Source organism: Lichenostomus cassidix, chromosome 6 (assembly GCF_008360975.1).
Source record: "Lichenostomus cassidix isolate B80296 chromosome 6, HeHo_3.0, whole genome shotgun sequence".
In the NCBI taxonomy this organism is placed as follows: domain Eukaryota; kingdom Metazoa; phylum Chordata; class Aves; order Passeriformes; family Meliphagidae; genus Lichenostomus; species Lichenostomus cassidix.
This window is the reverse complement of record NC_139487.1, coordinates 11,799,607-11,814,320: the sequence shown is the minus strand read 5'-3', so window position 1 is coordinate 11,814,320 and position 14,714 is coordinate 11,799,607. Positions and strand designations below refer to the sequence as shown.

General features: G+C 43.2%; 2 protein-coding genes across 2 annotated transcripts; one reads left to right on the top strand and one right to left on the bottom strand.

Moving 5' to 3' along the window:
* The first annotated feature begins 18 nt into the window (after positions 1-18).
* TAF5 (TATA-box binding protein associated factor 5) lies at positions 19-10,409 on the top strand. The gene is made up of 11 exons (XM_085064917.1): positions 19-566; positions 1,704-1,944; positions 2,644-2,959; positions 3,611-3,774; positions 4,237-4,372; positions 4,882-5,002; positions 5,559-5,688; positions 6,734-6,898; positions 7,811-7,988; positions 8,126-8,303; positions 8,587-10,409. Exons 1-11 carry the CDS (start codon positions 56-58, stop codon positions 8,802-8,804), a joined length of 2,358 nt encoding a protein of 785 aa, XP_084921043.1. The 5' UTR covers positions 19-55; the 3' UTR covers positions 8,805-10,409.
* On the bottom strand, positions 10,234-13,878 carry ATP5MK (ATP synthase membrane subunit k). The gene is made up of 4 exons (XM_085064919.1): positions 13,773-13,878; positions 12,743-12,840; positions 12,557-12,652; positions 10,234-11,695 (listed from the first exon to the last, which is right to left on the bottom strand). The coding sequence occupies exons 2-3, from the start codon at positions 12,827-12,829 to the stop codon at positions 12,560-12,562; spliced, it is 180 nt and encodes a 59-aa protein (XP_084921045.1). The 5' UTR covers positions 12,830-12,840; positions 13,773-13,878; the 3' UTR covers positions 10,234-11,695; positions 12,557-12,559.
* Positions 13,879-14,714: the final 836 nt, after the last annotated feature.

Here is a 14,714-nt window from a genome sequence, read left to right as displayed (position 1 = left end):
TCACTGTCGCAAGGGCGGCCGCGCCTGACGGCCGGCGAATGGAAGGCGGCGCAAGATGGCGGCGCTGCATGACGAGCCGGCAGAAGTGGCGGCGCCGCAGCCGGATCCCGAGGCGGGCACGCCGCCGCCGCCGCCCGCGGTGCCTCCCGCCGCCGTTGCCGCCGCTCCCGTCGCCGCCCCGGCCGTCGCAGCGGAGGGAGAGGCGGCGGGAGCCGGTGGGGATGCGGCACCTCCGAAGCCCGCGGCGCCGGGCCCGGCCGCTTCCCCGGCGGCGCTGGACCGGCAGACACTTGTGGCCGTGCTGCAGTTCCTGCGGCGCAGCAACCTCCGCGAGTCCGAGGAGATCCTACGCCGCGAAGCCCGCCTGCTCGGCGACGACCTGGGTGCCGCCGCCCTTAGCCCCGCCAGCGCCGGGCTCCTGGGGGGCTCGAGCGACGCGGACTCCGGCGAGGCGCTGCTCGGCCGGGGCACCAGCGCTGCCGCCGTCGCCATAGGAGGCAGCGTCGCCGCCGTCGCGACTTCCAGCCCCGGGGTGGCCGCAATTGCAGCCGTGCCGCCGGCGAAAGGTGAGGCCCGCGGGACTGCGGAGTCGGTCCCTCCTCCCGGCGGGAACCCGGGAAGTGGGGAGCCCGTGTGCTGCTCGCAGCCTCGCGGGCTCTCCGTGGTGCTGGGATACAAGGGTGGGTGTCAGGTCGTGGCACCGACAGTCTAGCCCGGCCTTCCGGGGGGTCTGTAGAGGTGTCATTTACCCATACAATCCGTGGAGAAATCCGGATCTCCTGGAGCAAGGGACCAAGGACAGGGTGTCTCTCGTATTTGCAGGGAGCTCTGTGAAGTGAGAAGTGCTCCCTCTTGTCACTGTGTCCCATTCCAACTGACGGAGTAGCAGAAACAGGAGGTTTCCGTTATGGTTAGTGGGGATTGTCCCGGGTCTGGCCGCAGGGATGAGAACAGAGATCTGATGTACAGGCTGCATTTTGGTGAAGGAACCATGGGGTATTTGTGGATGAGGCTTTCTGCATTTCTTTATCGAGTTTCTGAGTACTTGAGATATCCTTTGGGTAATTTAATTCTAAGTATTATTAATCAAGGTGTTCTGTGAGGCACCTTTACAGAATAATGAAATTTCAGAAAGTGGTAGTCTGAGTTCCAGTGAGTGTACAGCATAAAGTTAGCTTGTTTCTGACATTGCCAGATATGAGATGACTTTTATACAAAAGACAAAACAATGGAAATGTATGATGACTGCTGTGTAGAACAGAACTGCCAGAGTGTTAAGTGTCCTTGCTCTGTGGTGGTTGTGTGTCGGTCTTGGTGAATTGTTCACTTAAAGTACTTAACTTGCTTGTTAAATGGAAGCAAAACATTCTGCTCCTTGTTTAAGAATTTCTAGCCCTAGCAGTAAAATAACTCATTCTGGTGATGTTAGTGGCTTTTTCCTTCACACTTAAAATCCTGGCTGAATTAGGCACTAAGTGCGTACCTTACAGGCAACTGGTGGCAGGGAAAGTCCAAAAAACTGCTGGAGGTGCTGGGAGAATTGGCTGCTGGACCAATGGGCTCTCACCTGTATTGTTTAGACTTGGTGCTAAACAGGCACAGAACGTGTTTTGCTCACCTGACCGGGGGTTGTGGCCACTGTTTGTTTGCTGGCTCTTCCAGACTGTCTGAGCAGCTCTTGTTGTTGGCTGGTGCTTTTGCAGTCGGAGGCGCCGTGGTTGTGGAGGATCAGCCGGATGTGAGTGCAGTGTTGTCAGCCTACAACCAGCAAGGGGACCCGACGCTGTATGAGGAATACTACAGTGGATTGAAACACTTCATTGAGTGTTCTCTGGACTGTCATCGGGCAGAATTGTCTCAGCTCTTTTATCCTCTGTTTGTGCACATGTATTTGGAATTGGTCTACAATCAACATGAGAGTGAGGCAAAGTCTTTTTTTGAAAGGTAGTGAATTTTCATTTGTACATTTGCGTTATTTTGTGTTTGCTACTTTGGATAAATCTGTGAGCTATAGTAGCACAGATTTATGTATATATTTGTAGGTATTTATTATTTTTCTTCTCTAAAGTTGAAGGGATTTGAAATCTGAATTAACAGTGCCCCAGGTTGCAGTAACTATTCTTAAATTCTTTTCCAATCTCCTGTTAGAAAGATGTGCAAACTACTGAACTGCCCATTGGCAGATTTTGAACCATATTAATAGTGTGCTGATGGGCTCCTTGCTGCAGAAGTATCAATGAAGAGATTCTACATCTTTAGAGAAAGATTGTGGGGTCATTTTTTAGCAGGGGAAAATTTCACTGCGATGCCAAAGTAATGAATGCTATAAATATTTGCTGAGATCATAGCATGTACATTGAAATTCTTCAAATGAGCTTGAAGAAATTAGTTTCTGGGTAATCTATAATTTTCTGTACTCTTACTATGTTTCACTTGTTTATCACTTGAGAAGAAAATAGAATTTAATTTGTTTTGTGGATTCAGACCAATTGTGAAACACTTCAATCCAAAAGGACAACGTTGTTTCCGTTCAAATGGTCAGCAAAAATGGCTGTGTAAATAGTTAAATAGTCCCTTGCCACAACTATTTTATAACAAGGGGAGTGACTAAACCTTTTCTCATATCTTAAATTGTTTCAATAGATTTCATGGGGATCAGGAGTGCTATTATCAGGATGACCTGCGTGTATTGTCGAGCTTAACCAAAAAAGAGCATATGAAAGGTAATGAGACCATGCTGGATTTCCGAACAAGCAAGTTTGTACTGCGCATTTCCCGTGACTCTTACCAACTCTTGAAGAGGCATCTTCAGGAGAAGCAGAACAATCAGATCTGGAACATTGTTCAGGAGCATCTTTACATTGATATCTTTGATGGAATGCCTCGCAGTAAACAACAGATAGATGCTATGGTTGGAAGCTTGGCTGGGGAGGCAAAACGAGAGGCTAATAAAGCAAAGGTAGGAGATGAAGATTGTTGTACTTTTTACAAATCCCTCGAGTTTTTCAGGGAGAAACCTTAGTATAGACTGACAGTCATAACTTGAGATCTTGAAAGGCAACATGAACAGAACAGAGGAAGAGAACTGTACAAAGAGGTGTTGATAGTTGAGAGATCAAGACGTATTGCTGTCAGGTGGACCAAACTGCTAAACCCTTTTGAGAGATGACCTTGTGTTCAGCCCACTGAACTAAACTTAAACAAACTCATTAATTACTTAGGAGTTTTAAAATGGGCACCTATTTGACTTCTTCTTTTGTACAACAGATGTCATTTTGACTTGCTCCAAATTGTTACTAGAAGAGCTGTGTGTGTAGGACCACAGTACTATAAAAATAAATGAGGTGAGGTGGGGATTCTGCTTTAAGGAAGGGCTAAGAGTTGGTGGAAGAATTTATGGTTGTCCAGATCAGTTGGCTGGGTAAACCAGAATGTACTACATTTATTATGGGCCAAGCAGTAATATATGCTGTAATAGTAAACAGAGCAGCTTTAAAGGGGCAGCTCTATTGGTTGGACTATTACATTGAAAAGTTACTGTTAAAACATTTAATTTTCAGTAAGAACAGCATTACTGTTTTGTCCTGTGTGGTTTTTTTATTTGCCGTAGGTTTTCTTCGGCTTATTGAAAGAGCCAGAGTTTGACGTGCCTTTGGATGATGAAGATGAAGAAGGAGAAAATGAGGAAGGAAAGCCAAAGAAGAAAAAACCTAAAAAAGATAATGTAGGGTCAAAAAGTAAAAAACAGGACCCTAATGCTCCTCCCCAAAACAGGTACCAAGGAATGTGTAGAGAAGGCTTTAAAATCTAGTCTTGTGATGTCAAATCTGCATTGCTGTTCACATGGCATTTTTAGCATTTTGGCTATTTCAGCTGTACACAGCTTTAGCCATAAGACTTCTAAGGAAAGTATAAGGGAACCCTTAGCATATAACCCTCTGTCACTGCCCTTCAAGTCAATCTAGATTCCGCTTGATGAAGTTTTACTTAGTTACCCACTAGTCTTTTTAGGTCGCCCTCAATTATTTATCTTGTTGCACTACCTGTCTGAAATTCTGAAAGCTACTGGCTCGCTTTCTCGTTAGTTAGTCTTTTACACAGTCTTTCATTTTTTCTAATTCTTGTTTCTTATTTGAATACTGAGGTATGGGATTGCATGCAAAGGTTTCTTTCTTTGTTTGGATTAACAATAAGGAAGGTGCTTTTACTTTGCAAAAATATGTGCTTGTTGTGTAGAATTCCTCTGCCTGAACTGAAAGACTCTGACAAGCTGGATAAAGTAATGAATATGAAGGAAGCTGCAAGACGAGTGCGTCTTGGCCCAGAGTGCCTGCCCTCCATCTGTTTCTACACATTCCTTAATGCTTACCAGGTTGGTGAAAGAGTTTGGGTAATATGGGAAAGGGAATTGAAATTATGAACATCACTCTTACTAAAGAAAAAAGATATAAGAGTGTAGGCAAGCATTATTGGAGTATTTGGATTAGACATTATAAAGTTTATGTTGCAAAATGTTCAAAAAATTTTTAAAAGACTCCTTGAGCTATAAAATTTCCATGTTCCATGGTTTTGCTTCAATTTTGCCATGATTCCTTCTTTTGCTTTTCCTGTGGGGCCCTAAGTGTATCCTGCAGAACACAGTAGATGTTTTGCACCACAATACTGGAAAGCAATACTATTTGTCACTATTATCTGTGTTTGATACATATTGCTTTATTTATAATGGAGCAAGAATTTGCGTATGTTCATGTTTATCTTAAAAGAATTCTCTCTTTTTATGTAAATAAGTCAAATGATCTTTTTAGTAGTTCTTAGGATTTTGTAATATTTGAAAAGCGTAATGGGAGATGCAAACAATATAAATGAATATTTTGTGTGTAGGGTCTGACTGCAGTGGATATTACAGATGACTCCAGCATGATTGTCGGAGGCTTTGCTGACTCTACTGTCAGAGTGTGGTCTGTGACTCCCAAAAAGCTACGTAGTGTGAAAACAGCAGCAGGTGACTAAGACAATAACACTTAATAGGAGCATGGCTAACTTGTGACATTTGTGTTCTGCCTGAACAGAGAAAGATATCTGTGACAGGAGAGTTGGCTTGCAGGGTTTAGATGCTTCACTTTGAAGAAACAATATGGGCACAGATATATGATTACATCTTACATACTACCATTGGAAACATTTTTAAAGGAATGAGAAATCTGGTCATGTACACCTGTTGTGAGGTGGTCAGTGCACAGGCCTTGGAACTAGCCAGGGTGTAATAGACAGTTGGAGTTAGGTGATCTAGGGGAGAGACTAGAGGTGCCATGGGGGAAGTGATAGGAGGGAACTCTGAGAAGGATGGAAAAGAATGTCTTTAGCTCAACACCTACACAAATTCATTTAAACAAGCCTTCTTTAATTCTGCTGTTTGTGTAACTGTGTGTTGTAGTTGAGGCTGTAGAGTGTGCAAACATTTATTAATCTTGATATTTAACTGAGATGATGTTATGATGACATTTATCTTTGGACTTCTGACAGTTATATTCTGATACATCAACTTTGAAATATTGCAGACCTCAGTCTCATTGACAAAGAATCCGACGATGTCTTGGAGAGGATCATGGATGAGAAAACAGCAAGTGAGTTGAAGATTTTATATGGTCACAGTGGACCTGTCTATGGCACCAGCTTCAGTCCTGATAGGTAAAGGTTTACAAGCTAACTAGTTTGCTTGTCTTCAGTTTTAATTTCATGCTACTGAATGAGAACATATGCTTAATGCAGCTTTTTCCAGGTTAAAGCAGTTCTTGTTACTGCAGCTTGTAAGAAATTGTGTAAATGCTCATAAAGCTCAGGGTGTTGAGCTCTGTCAGCTATTACTGAAATCAGCTGTAGCTGAGGATACCAGCACCATTTTGGAGACTCAGGACTTAGATGGCAAAACTCCAGTTTTGCAAACTGTAGTTTAAGCTGGGTTTTAATTAACTGAGATACAGAGAGGAAAAATACTCCAGCATTGATATAACTGACAGTGCTGCAAAACATAAAACCAGACTTAGTAGCACATCATTGCACTTGCAAGTTTCTCATATTCTATTGAGACTTTATTTTCAGAGTGTATGGAACAGTGTCTTTAAGAGATTTAAAACCTTTATGTAATTATGGGAGTCTGGACAGTAGAACAGAGGTTCAGATGTCTCAGGTTTTGCTTTTGCTTGTGTCTAGTCAGGAAACAACCACCACAGAAGCACAACTGAGAAGTAAACCTTTGTGGAACAAATGTAGTCTATAATCATTAATTGAGAATTAGTGACCATGGTATGAATTCTCTTTCAGGGAATCATGAAATTTTGTTCAGAGTTGTATTAAAAGATTTTTGTAAAAATAATTTTGCAAGTAATAGCAATTTGCAAGTAATTTTTTCAGGAAACTGGAATTCCGGAAGACCTGCTAAAGACCTCCTCTGTGGTGTGTTTTTTGTATTTTTTCCCTCATTCCCCTCAGTATTAAGTGCCATCAGAATTAATCATCAATGTCAAATCGTGTATTTTTTTTTGCATAAGGGCCTAAGAGTGGGTTCTGCTTTAACTGGCTATCCCACTGAAATGCTGATTTATGTGTGACACGCTAAACAGGTGCTGCTCAGGGACATTTGTTCTATCATGAACATTTCACAGTGCTTATGCAATGTTTTTACAGCCCCTGTGTGAGTTTGATATGTAATATGCTATACTTTCTCCTGTGACAGGAACTATCTGTTGTCTTGCTCTGAGGATGGCACAGTGAGATTGTGGAGTCTCCAAACATTCACTTGTTTGGTGGGATATAAAGGACACAACTATCCCGTATGGGATACACAGTTCTCTCCTTATGGTTATTACTTCGTGTCAGGGGGACATGACAGAGTGGCTCGGTAAGAAACTGGATGTGTTTTTCACTTGTCTGGGTCAGTTTGTGGTGTATTAACCCTGAAAGTCATAAGCTGATACACTCTAGCCTACCCTATTACTAAAAATAAATATTATGTCAATTGAAATAGTAAGCAAATGTTTTAATGCAGTTTTTCTATTTTTTTCAACACACATCATATTATCTGATGACCAAAGGGACGATTGTCCTCCTATGTGGCCCTTTCATTAGACGTATTCTCTTCTAATTGTTGAACAAACTTGACAGAATATTCTTTATTTCTCCATTCTGAAAAGTATATTTAAAAAAAAAAAACATCCTGCTAATTCAATAAACTGACTTGTAAGAAATCACTCCACAATTACTTTTTTTTCCCCTCGTTGTGCAACAGACTGTAGAATCATGGAACAGTTTGGGTTGGAAGGGACCTTTAATGGCCTTCTAGTCCAACAGCCCTGGAACAAGCAGAGACATCTTCAACTAGATCAGGCTGCTCAGAGCCCCATCCAACTGGACCTTGAATGTCTCCAGGAATGGGGCACCTACCACCTCTCTGGGCAACCTGGGCCAGTGTGTCACTACCTTCATTGTCAAAAATTTCTTCATTATATCTAGTCTAAATCTACCTTCCTTTAGTTTAAAATCATTATCCCTTGTCTTGTCACAGTAGACCCTGATAAAAAGTCTGTCCCCATCTTTCTTCTAATCCCCCTTTAAAGTACTGAAAGGCCTCGATAAGGTCTCACCAGAGCCAATTCTTCTCCAGACTGAACAGCCCTGACTCTCTCATCCTTTCCTCATAGCAGAGGTGCTCCAGCCCTCTGGGCATTTTTGTGGCTTCCTCTGGAGCTACTCCAACAGACACATATACTGAACTTCTTTAGGGTTCTTTCATTAATAAAGCTTTTCTTTTCAGTCTGTGGGCAACAGATCACTACCAGCCATTACGGATCTTTGCTGGCCATCTTGCAGATGTGACATGTACCCGATTTCATCCAAACTCCAACTATATTGCCACAGGCTCAGCAGACAGGACTATACGGCTCTGGGATGTTTTGAATGGGAATTGTGTAAGAATATTCACTGGACATAAGGTAAAGGCGGATCACTCAGTGTGAAAGTGATTTTATTTCTGTGCTGAGATTCTGAACAATTCTGTTCTGCACACAGCTTGATTGACTGTGAGTAGACTTAATTAACGTGTTTTGTGCCCCATCAATATCTGTTATAGGGACCAATTCATTCATTGGCATTTTCTCCTAATGGACGATTCCTGGCTACTGGAGCAACAGATGGAAGAGTTCTGCTGTGGGATATTGGACATGGCTTGATGGTTGGCGAATTGAAAGGGCACACTGACACTGTCTATGCACTCAGATTCAGTAGAGATGGGGAGATTTTAGCATCAGGTAAAATCCACCAGAAACAGTGAAATTTTCATTGTATTCCATAATTCTGAAGAGGAGTGATATAATTAGTTTCTTAAATTGAGAAAGACAGAGTACAATCACTTGGTTAGGAAAAGCAGCAAGCACTGGCAACTTTTATGTGTGCATTCAGTATGTTATATGAGGCTTCCTATAGTCTTTTGCTTTCTGAGCTTTAATTTCTGTTAACTTGCTCCTCAGCAACATTTTTTAAATACTGTTTTATTAATAAAATATTTAAACTGTGGGATTTTTTACTTTTCAGGTTCAATGGATAACACAGTTCGTCTGTGGGATGCTGTGAAAGCATTTGAAGATTTAGAAACTGATGACTTTACTACAGCCACTGGACACATAAACTTGCCTGAAAACTCCCAGGACTTGCTACTGGGCACATACATGACCAAATCAACCCCAGTTGTTCATCTCCATTTCACACGCAGGAACCTGCTGCTGGCTGCAGGAGCCTACAGCTCACAGTAAATTGGGAAGCTGAGACTGACTGTGCCAAGTCATTGCAGTAGTGACCTCAGGATGTGACATTAGGGGGAATGTCTTAAACAGAAGGATCCCACGAGTCCATTGCAGGGAGAATGAAGTGTCATTAATGCAAACAACGTTTCTCAGTTCTGCTGTTTCAGATTTATCAGCAGTTTGAAAATGCTGGAGATTGGCAAGACATTGTGGCTGTAAAAGAAGGAACTGTGTGTGGTGCTTTTGATAACATAGATATGTATATATGAAATGAGCCATCTCCGTCTGGGGATGGTACTGAGCTCTGCTGAAACTTATGAAAAGTTAACAGCCTTGACATGTGTTCTCAGATTTTTTTTAAGCACTTAATTTATGGTTAGCAAACGTTTCATCAGTCTCAAAACACAAGCAAAACTGTCCATTTTTAGGAAAGAAGAATGTAGTTTGATTCACTACAGCCTGGGCTGGGCAGCAGGTGTGGTGAGATCACAGCAACAACCAGGGCATTGACGGAGCAGGCCTGGCAGCCCAATGCTTGTGGGGAACTGCCGCGAAGCTCCGTGCACGGTTTGTATGCAGCCAAGTACTAAGTCCTGAAAAGATTTCAAACTCCTGTGCTCTTTTGAGGTGTCAAAAACACAGACCTTGTTACTGTTTTCCAAGGCAGCCACTGCTGTCAGTGTGATAAGCAACCAAAAGCGCAATGTGAACTTTATTTACTTTCATACTTTATTGTATGAGAAAATAAAAAAGGGGAAATGAGGCACAACTGAAATATTCACTATTAAAAAAGTGGACTTAAACCCTTTGTTTTAGATCTAAAAGAATATTAAAAACCTGTGTCCTTTCTGTGTAAAGTTTAAGATAAAAAATGCATAAAGCTAGCTAAGAAGATGAAACATTATAGTAGAGTGAAAGGATAAGTGTATGGTCAGTTTGCTTTTGACAAACCAGCTTGTCTGCTGAAGTGGCAATGCCTATCCACAAAAACATGGTATCCAGTGAGTCCTTCTGGACTACCAATAAAGCTGTGTTCTATTTCTAAAGAAGAGTAAAACATGCAGAACAATGGGAAATAGAATGTCCCTGTTTTTGTGCAGAAACCATCATCACCAAAGGCCAGGTCCAGGGTGATGTGGGTTGAGGTTTGTTTTTGTTTTTAATCTCTTACAAGATGTATGCAGGGGAATCTGTTTTGTGTTCCTCATTACTTCCCAGTAAGGACTTGGACACTTGAACAATCTACTGGCTCTCTAGTGAAAATAAAAACAAGACTTGTCACTTCTAAGGTCAAGTAAATGGAGAACTACCTCCTCTCTTTTGTCTTGCTCTAAGAGTAAAGGTATACTACAGGCATTGTACATCAAAATAAAATGTGGGAAATTCACTAGGAAGCTCAACTAGACATTATCTTCACAGAAAAAAGGGTAAAACTTAATTGTTTTGATTTTTTTATTTGTGTAACGATACCTCAACAAAATTGCCTAGCTCTCAATATGACCAGTCAGATTTAAGTACAATTTTTTGACAGTTTAAAGAAAACACTGCCACATTCTGCCTTTGTATTTTGTACAGTTTTATACTTTTGATATTATAATAAATACTAAAACCATATAGTTTGTGTCTATATGTTACAAGAAGATTATTTTCTTCCCTTGATGGCTGCAATGGTAGCAAGAGCAGTGTTTGTAACTGTGACAAGTCTGCTAAGAGAAACAAAGTAATCAGAAATGGTTGATCAGTAGCCATTCAATGTAAATGCTGTTTGAAAGGAAGGTGACAGGTGCTAGCTCCTGACGTTATTACACTCGTACAACTACCATTACTCAGTGGGGGGAATTGAATATAGCTGAAGCCATCTATGCAAACAGTCAGGAGAGAAAGATGACCAGATTTGTTCAGCAGGCCTAGCACATACAAAAATGGCTTTAAGAAAAAAATGGAACTAGAGATAGCATCAAGACCCTGTAATTTATTTTCCGTTTTTTTTCCAGCAATCATTCCTACCTCCTGCTGCCCTCAGTTTGGGAAGGATATTTGCAAGCTTTAGCATGGTTCAACCCCTGCTGCTGGCAGAAGCATGGTATCATATAACATTCCCAAATCAGCACTGCTGTGACATCTAAGGAAGGTACCAAGTGTTAATTGAGCCATAGAAAGGCGCTGTGGAGAATGTGATAGGCAAGCTTTAGTGGTGGGCAGGAAGGAAACACACACCTTAGTAGCAGAACACCTCCTTTAGCAAGATGCAGGGAAAGTAAGCACTGGACTACTTGGGTCACTTTCGGAATGTGCAGAGCTATGGGAGTTTAACATCAGCAGATTAAGCCATTTTCCTTCTTCCTTCCACGAGAGAAGCCAGCAACAGAAAAAGCTCAAATACCTTAACTGGGTCAGTCTATTTTTGGAGGTTTTCCATCAAAACCAAAGAGGTTGTGTGCAAAATACAGACAATTTTGCACAGAACAAAGACAAGAGGCAGAAGTAGTCATGGTCTCCATGTAAGCTACTAGCTTGGGATGCAAATAGTGGGAAAAACCAGGTAGCTGCAAACCATGCATGCTGTGACATGGAAGCATGGAGATGCTTGGATCAGCTCTAGGCCCTGTGCAGTGTTATGGCTGTGCTGCTGAGGCCCTTCCTAGTTTACTGCTGGGTGCTCAGAACACTTTATGATGTGTCACAACTGCAGCAGAGTTAAGACAGTAATGATCAGATGCTCCATCTCTGCTACAAATAACTATTGACAGAGGAGGAAAAAAGAGAAGTGCCACACTTAGCTTTTTTGGACCGTTTCGTATTTCCAATAAAACAAGTAATTATTTATACTTTATTAGCCACAACAGGTCATCAGTTTCTGTTACATTGACAAAGATTGGAGGTTCAGACATGCCAGCAACCTGCCAAGAGAAGAAAGGTCAAATATAGCAAGTCTTGCACAGTGGTAACTGAGCATCCCCTGCCCTAAGCCCAAATTATTTTAGTTACGAGCAGGCAGATTTCAGCACACCCAGGAAGAAGTGACTGATGTCCCCTTAACACACAACAATGCTAAAACTTATTGTTTTATAATCCTTTTTGCAGGCTATGGGGGCAGCCCATAGGTTTTGTCAAAATGCCATTTCAGAGAAAATTTGGTATTAGAAAGTGACTCTGTTATTTTGTAACACTTGGTTGTTACTATGTAAGTTTAGTCACTTCTGCTGGGGCCTTGAATAATCAGGTGCACAACATACACAGTTCCATCATCTGCTGCTCCTTCACAGTGCTCAAAATACACTGCGTTAATCTTTATTGGGAGTTTTAATACAATCAAGAAATAAGTCCTCAAGCACTACTTCATTATTTCAATAACCTGCAAAGCAAATTATCCGTATTTTACAGCAAAAGGGCACACCAGAGGCACCTAATAGCTGTAGGCAAAGCTTGATATACCTTGCTGCAACATCCTTCTGTTCCTCCTTCCCTGCTCACCCTTCCTCCCTGCATTCTGTCCATAGTCTCATTCACCATGTCAGAAGAACAAGAATACTGTATTCCATACTTTCTGTACTCCCTTTAATAACCCACTTCATTCAGAATGGACCCAAATAAGTTGATGCTAGCGTTTATTTGAGGTTTAAAATGGTAAGGAGGAAGTTTATGTGCCTGTGTTTCTTTCTCTCTCTCATTACACTATATTGTTGGCCACTTGTCCTTTGTCACTTCTTTCTGAGCTGGCACTGAAGCATTTTGGTCCTGGAAGAAAATCAGCCACTTACCTCTTAATTAGCTGCCACAGCAGGAGTTTGCTTCTTAGGCCTAAACTTGAAATACAAGACAAGGAGTGCAACACCTGTGTACGTTGCTATTACATACTGGAAAACAGAAAAGTTAAATTTAATTTCAGTCTAAGCCCCAGAAAACACCATTATACGAGACTACAAAACAATGTACATAATACATACATTCCTCCTGCCTATCATGGTGTAGGAATTGAAGTACTTCTGAAATCCAGTGAACTGGTGTTGAGATCCCGAGTCATGGCCAGCCATGGCTGCTTGTCCTAACAAACAGGACAGAACAGTCAATTAATTTAAAGTCACTTGGACAGGATCAGTAGGAAAATCAAACTAATCGCTACACTAAGCTTCATAATTCAATTGCCTGCTCCTAAATCTACTTTCAGGACATTTGACAAGCAGTGGATATACACAAGGAGCAGGCACATCCAGAGCACTCTCTTGAGGTACAAAACAGGTGCCAAGAGCACATAAGCAAATGAAAGCTTCACTGCACAATAAAAGCTGAGTGGTTTTTTAATGTTTACAGATACCGTTTTCTGAAGAGGATTTTATGTTTAAGAACAAACATTTGTTGCTTATGTTCTGCCTCACCCCAAAGGCACCACCCAGCTCCCTAACCCGGCAGATGCTGCAGCAGACACACCGAACTGCACTGCAGGCAGTAACACAGCTGCTGTGTGTCATCTATCGCTCATCTAACCCAAACCAGCAGTGTTATCACTGGCGTATAACCAGGTAAGCGTCAGCTCAGCTGACTGCGCAACAGCTAAAAATCTTAAATAAACAGCCCCCTAAAAGTTTGCCACACACGACTGGCAAAGCCTTGGAGGGCCAAGGTCATCTTTTCTCGCGCCTGACCGATGCAAAAGCCTGGGCAAGAGCCGAGGCGCCCTTCCGAGGACGGGAAGGCAGCATACGGGTCCTGTTCTCCGGAGGAGCCCGGTGCCCTTGCCCGGCTGCACCCGCGACCCCGCGCTCCCGGCGGGCCGGGAAGGGACGCGGCGGCGCCCGCGACTCGGAGAAGGCGACGCCGCGGCCGAAGGTCGCGGGTGCCCCAGCGCCGCGGACAGCTATCCTCCCGCCCGGCAGCACCAGGACCCGACTCTGCCCGGGCCCCGAACACGACCCCGCCCGGGCCCCGAACACGACCCCGCCCGGGCCCCGAACACGACCCCGCCCGGCCCCGCATTACCTCAGCACCGCCGTCCCGGCCGCGCTCTGCCCTTCGCCTCTGCCCTCCCACAAGATGGCGGCCTCGGGCGGCGCGCGCAGCCCTCCGCCCGCGCCGATTGGCTGCGGCTCCCGGGGCGCGGCTTGGCCCCGCCCCCTCCCCGCTGGATGGCCGCGGAGCGGTTTCGTCACTTCTGGTCGCCCTTTGCCCTTCGCCTCCCTCCCGCCGCTTCCGCCGGCGCTCCGCGTGCGCCTCACGGTCCCGGGAGATCTCATCATCCCGGGAACTCTGCCCGTCCCGGGAACTCTGCCCGTCCCGGGAACTCTGCCTCTCCTCCCGCCCGCGCTGCCCCCGGCAGGAAAGATGCCAGCCCAGCCCGCTCTGTTGCCGGCCAGGGAAGCTGCCGGTGTTGCTTACTGAGCTCTGAGGCGAAGCGTGCCTTGGTGGGCTTTCGCTTTATCTGTGCTTTCTGTTTAAAGGAATTTTTTTGTCTGACAGGGTGCTATAAATTTGACAACATGGGGTTTCAGCTCTATTTTTTGTAGAAGTACACTTGGCTAATAATAACCAATGGTATAAATAGTATAATAAGTAATAGTATAAGTAATATAATAGTAAATAACGTATTTATTATTAGTAGTAGTATGTGAATTGTGGCCTAATAAACAATGTGTTTAATGCTTGAAACAGTAAGGTTAAACATTTATTATATATGCATATACTTACAACTTTCTCAAAGAGATAGTAAGTTATATTAACTTTTATGAGTAGCTTGTAAAAGGTGAAAACGCAGGCCAAGCTTATGTAATGTTTTGTTCACAGCTTTCTCCTTGGTGACTGAAGCTGATAATTTCAGCCACTGAATATAATAAAGAATGGGTTAGGAAACTTATGAGTAAAGCAGTTTGATGAATATATAGGTGGTGTATCTAAGTAACAACTGCACATTTCTTCTTTGCTTTG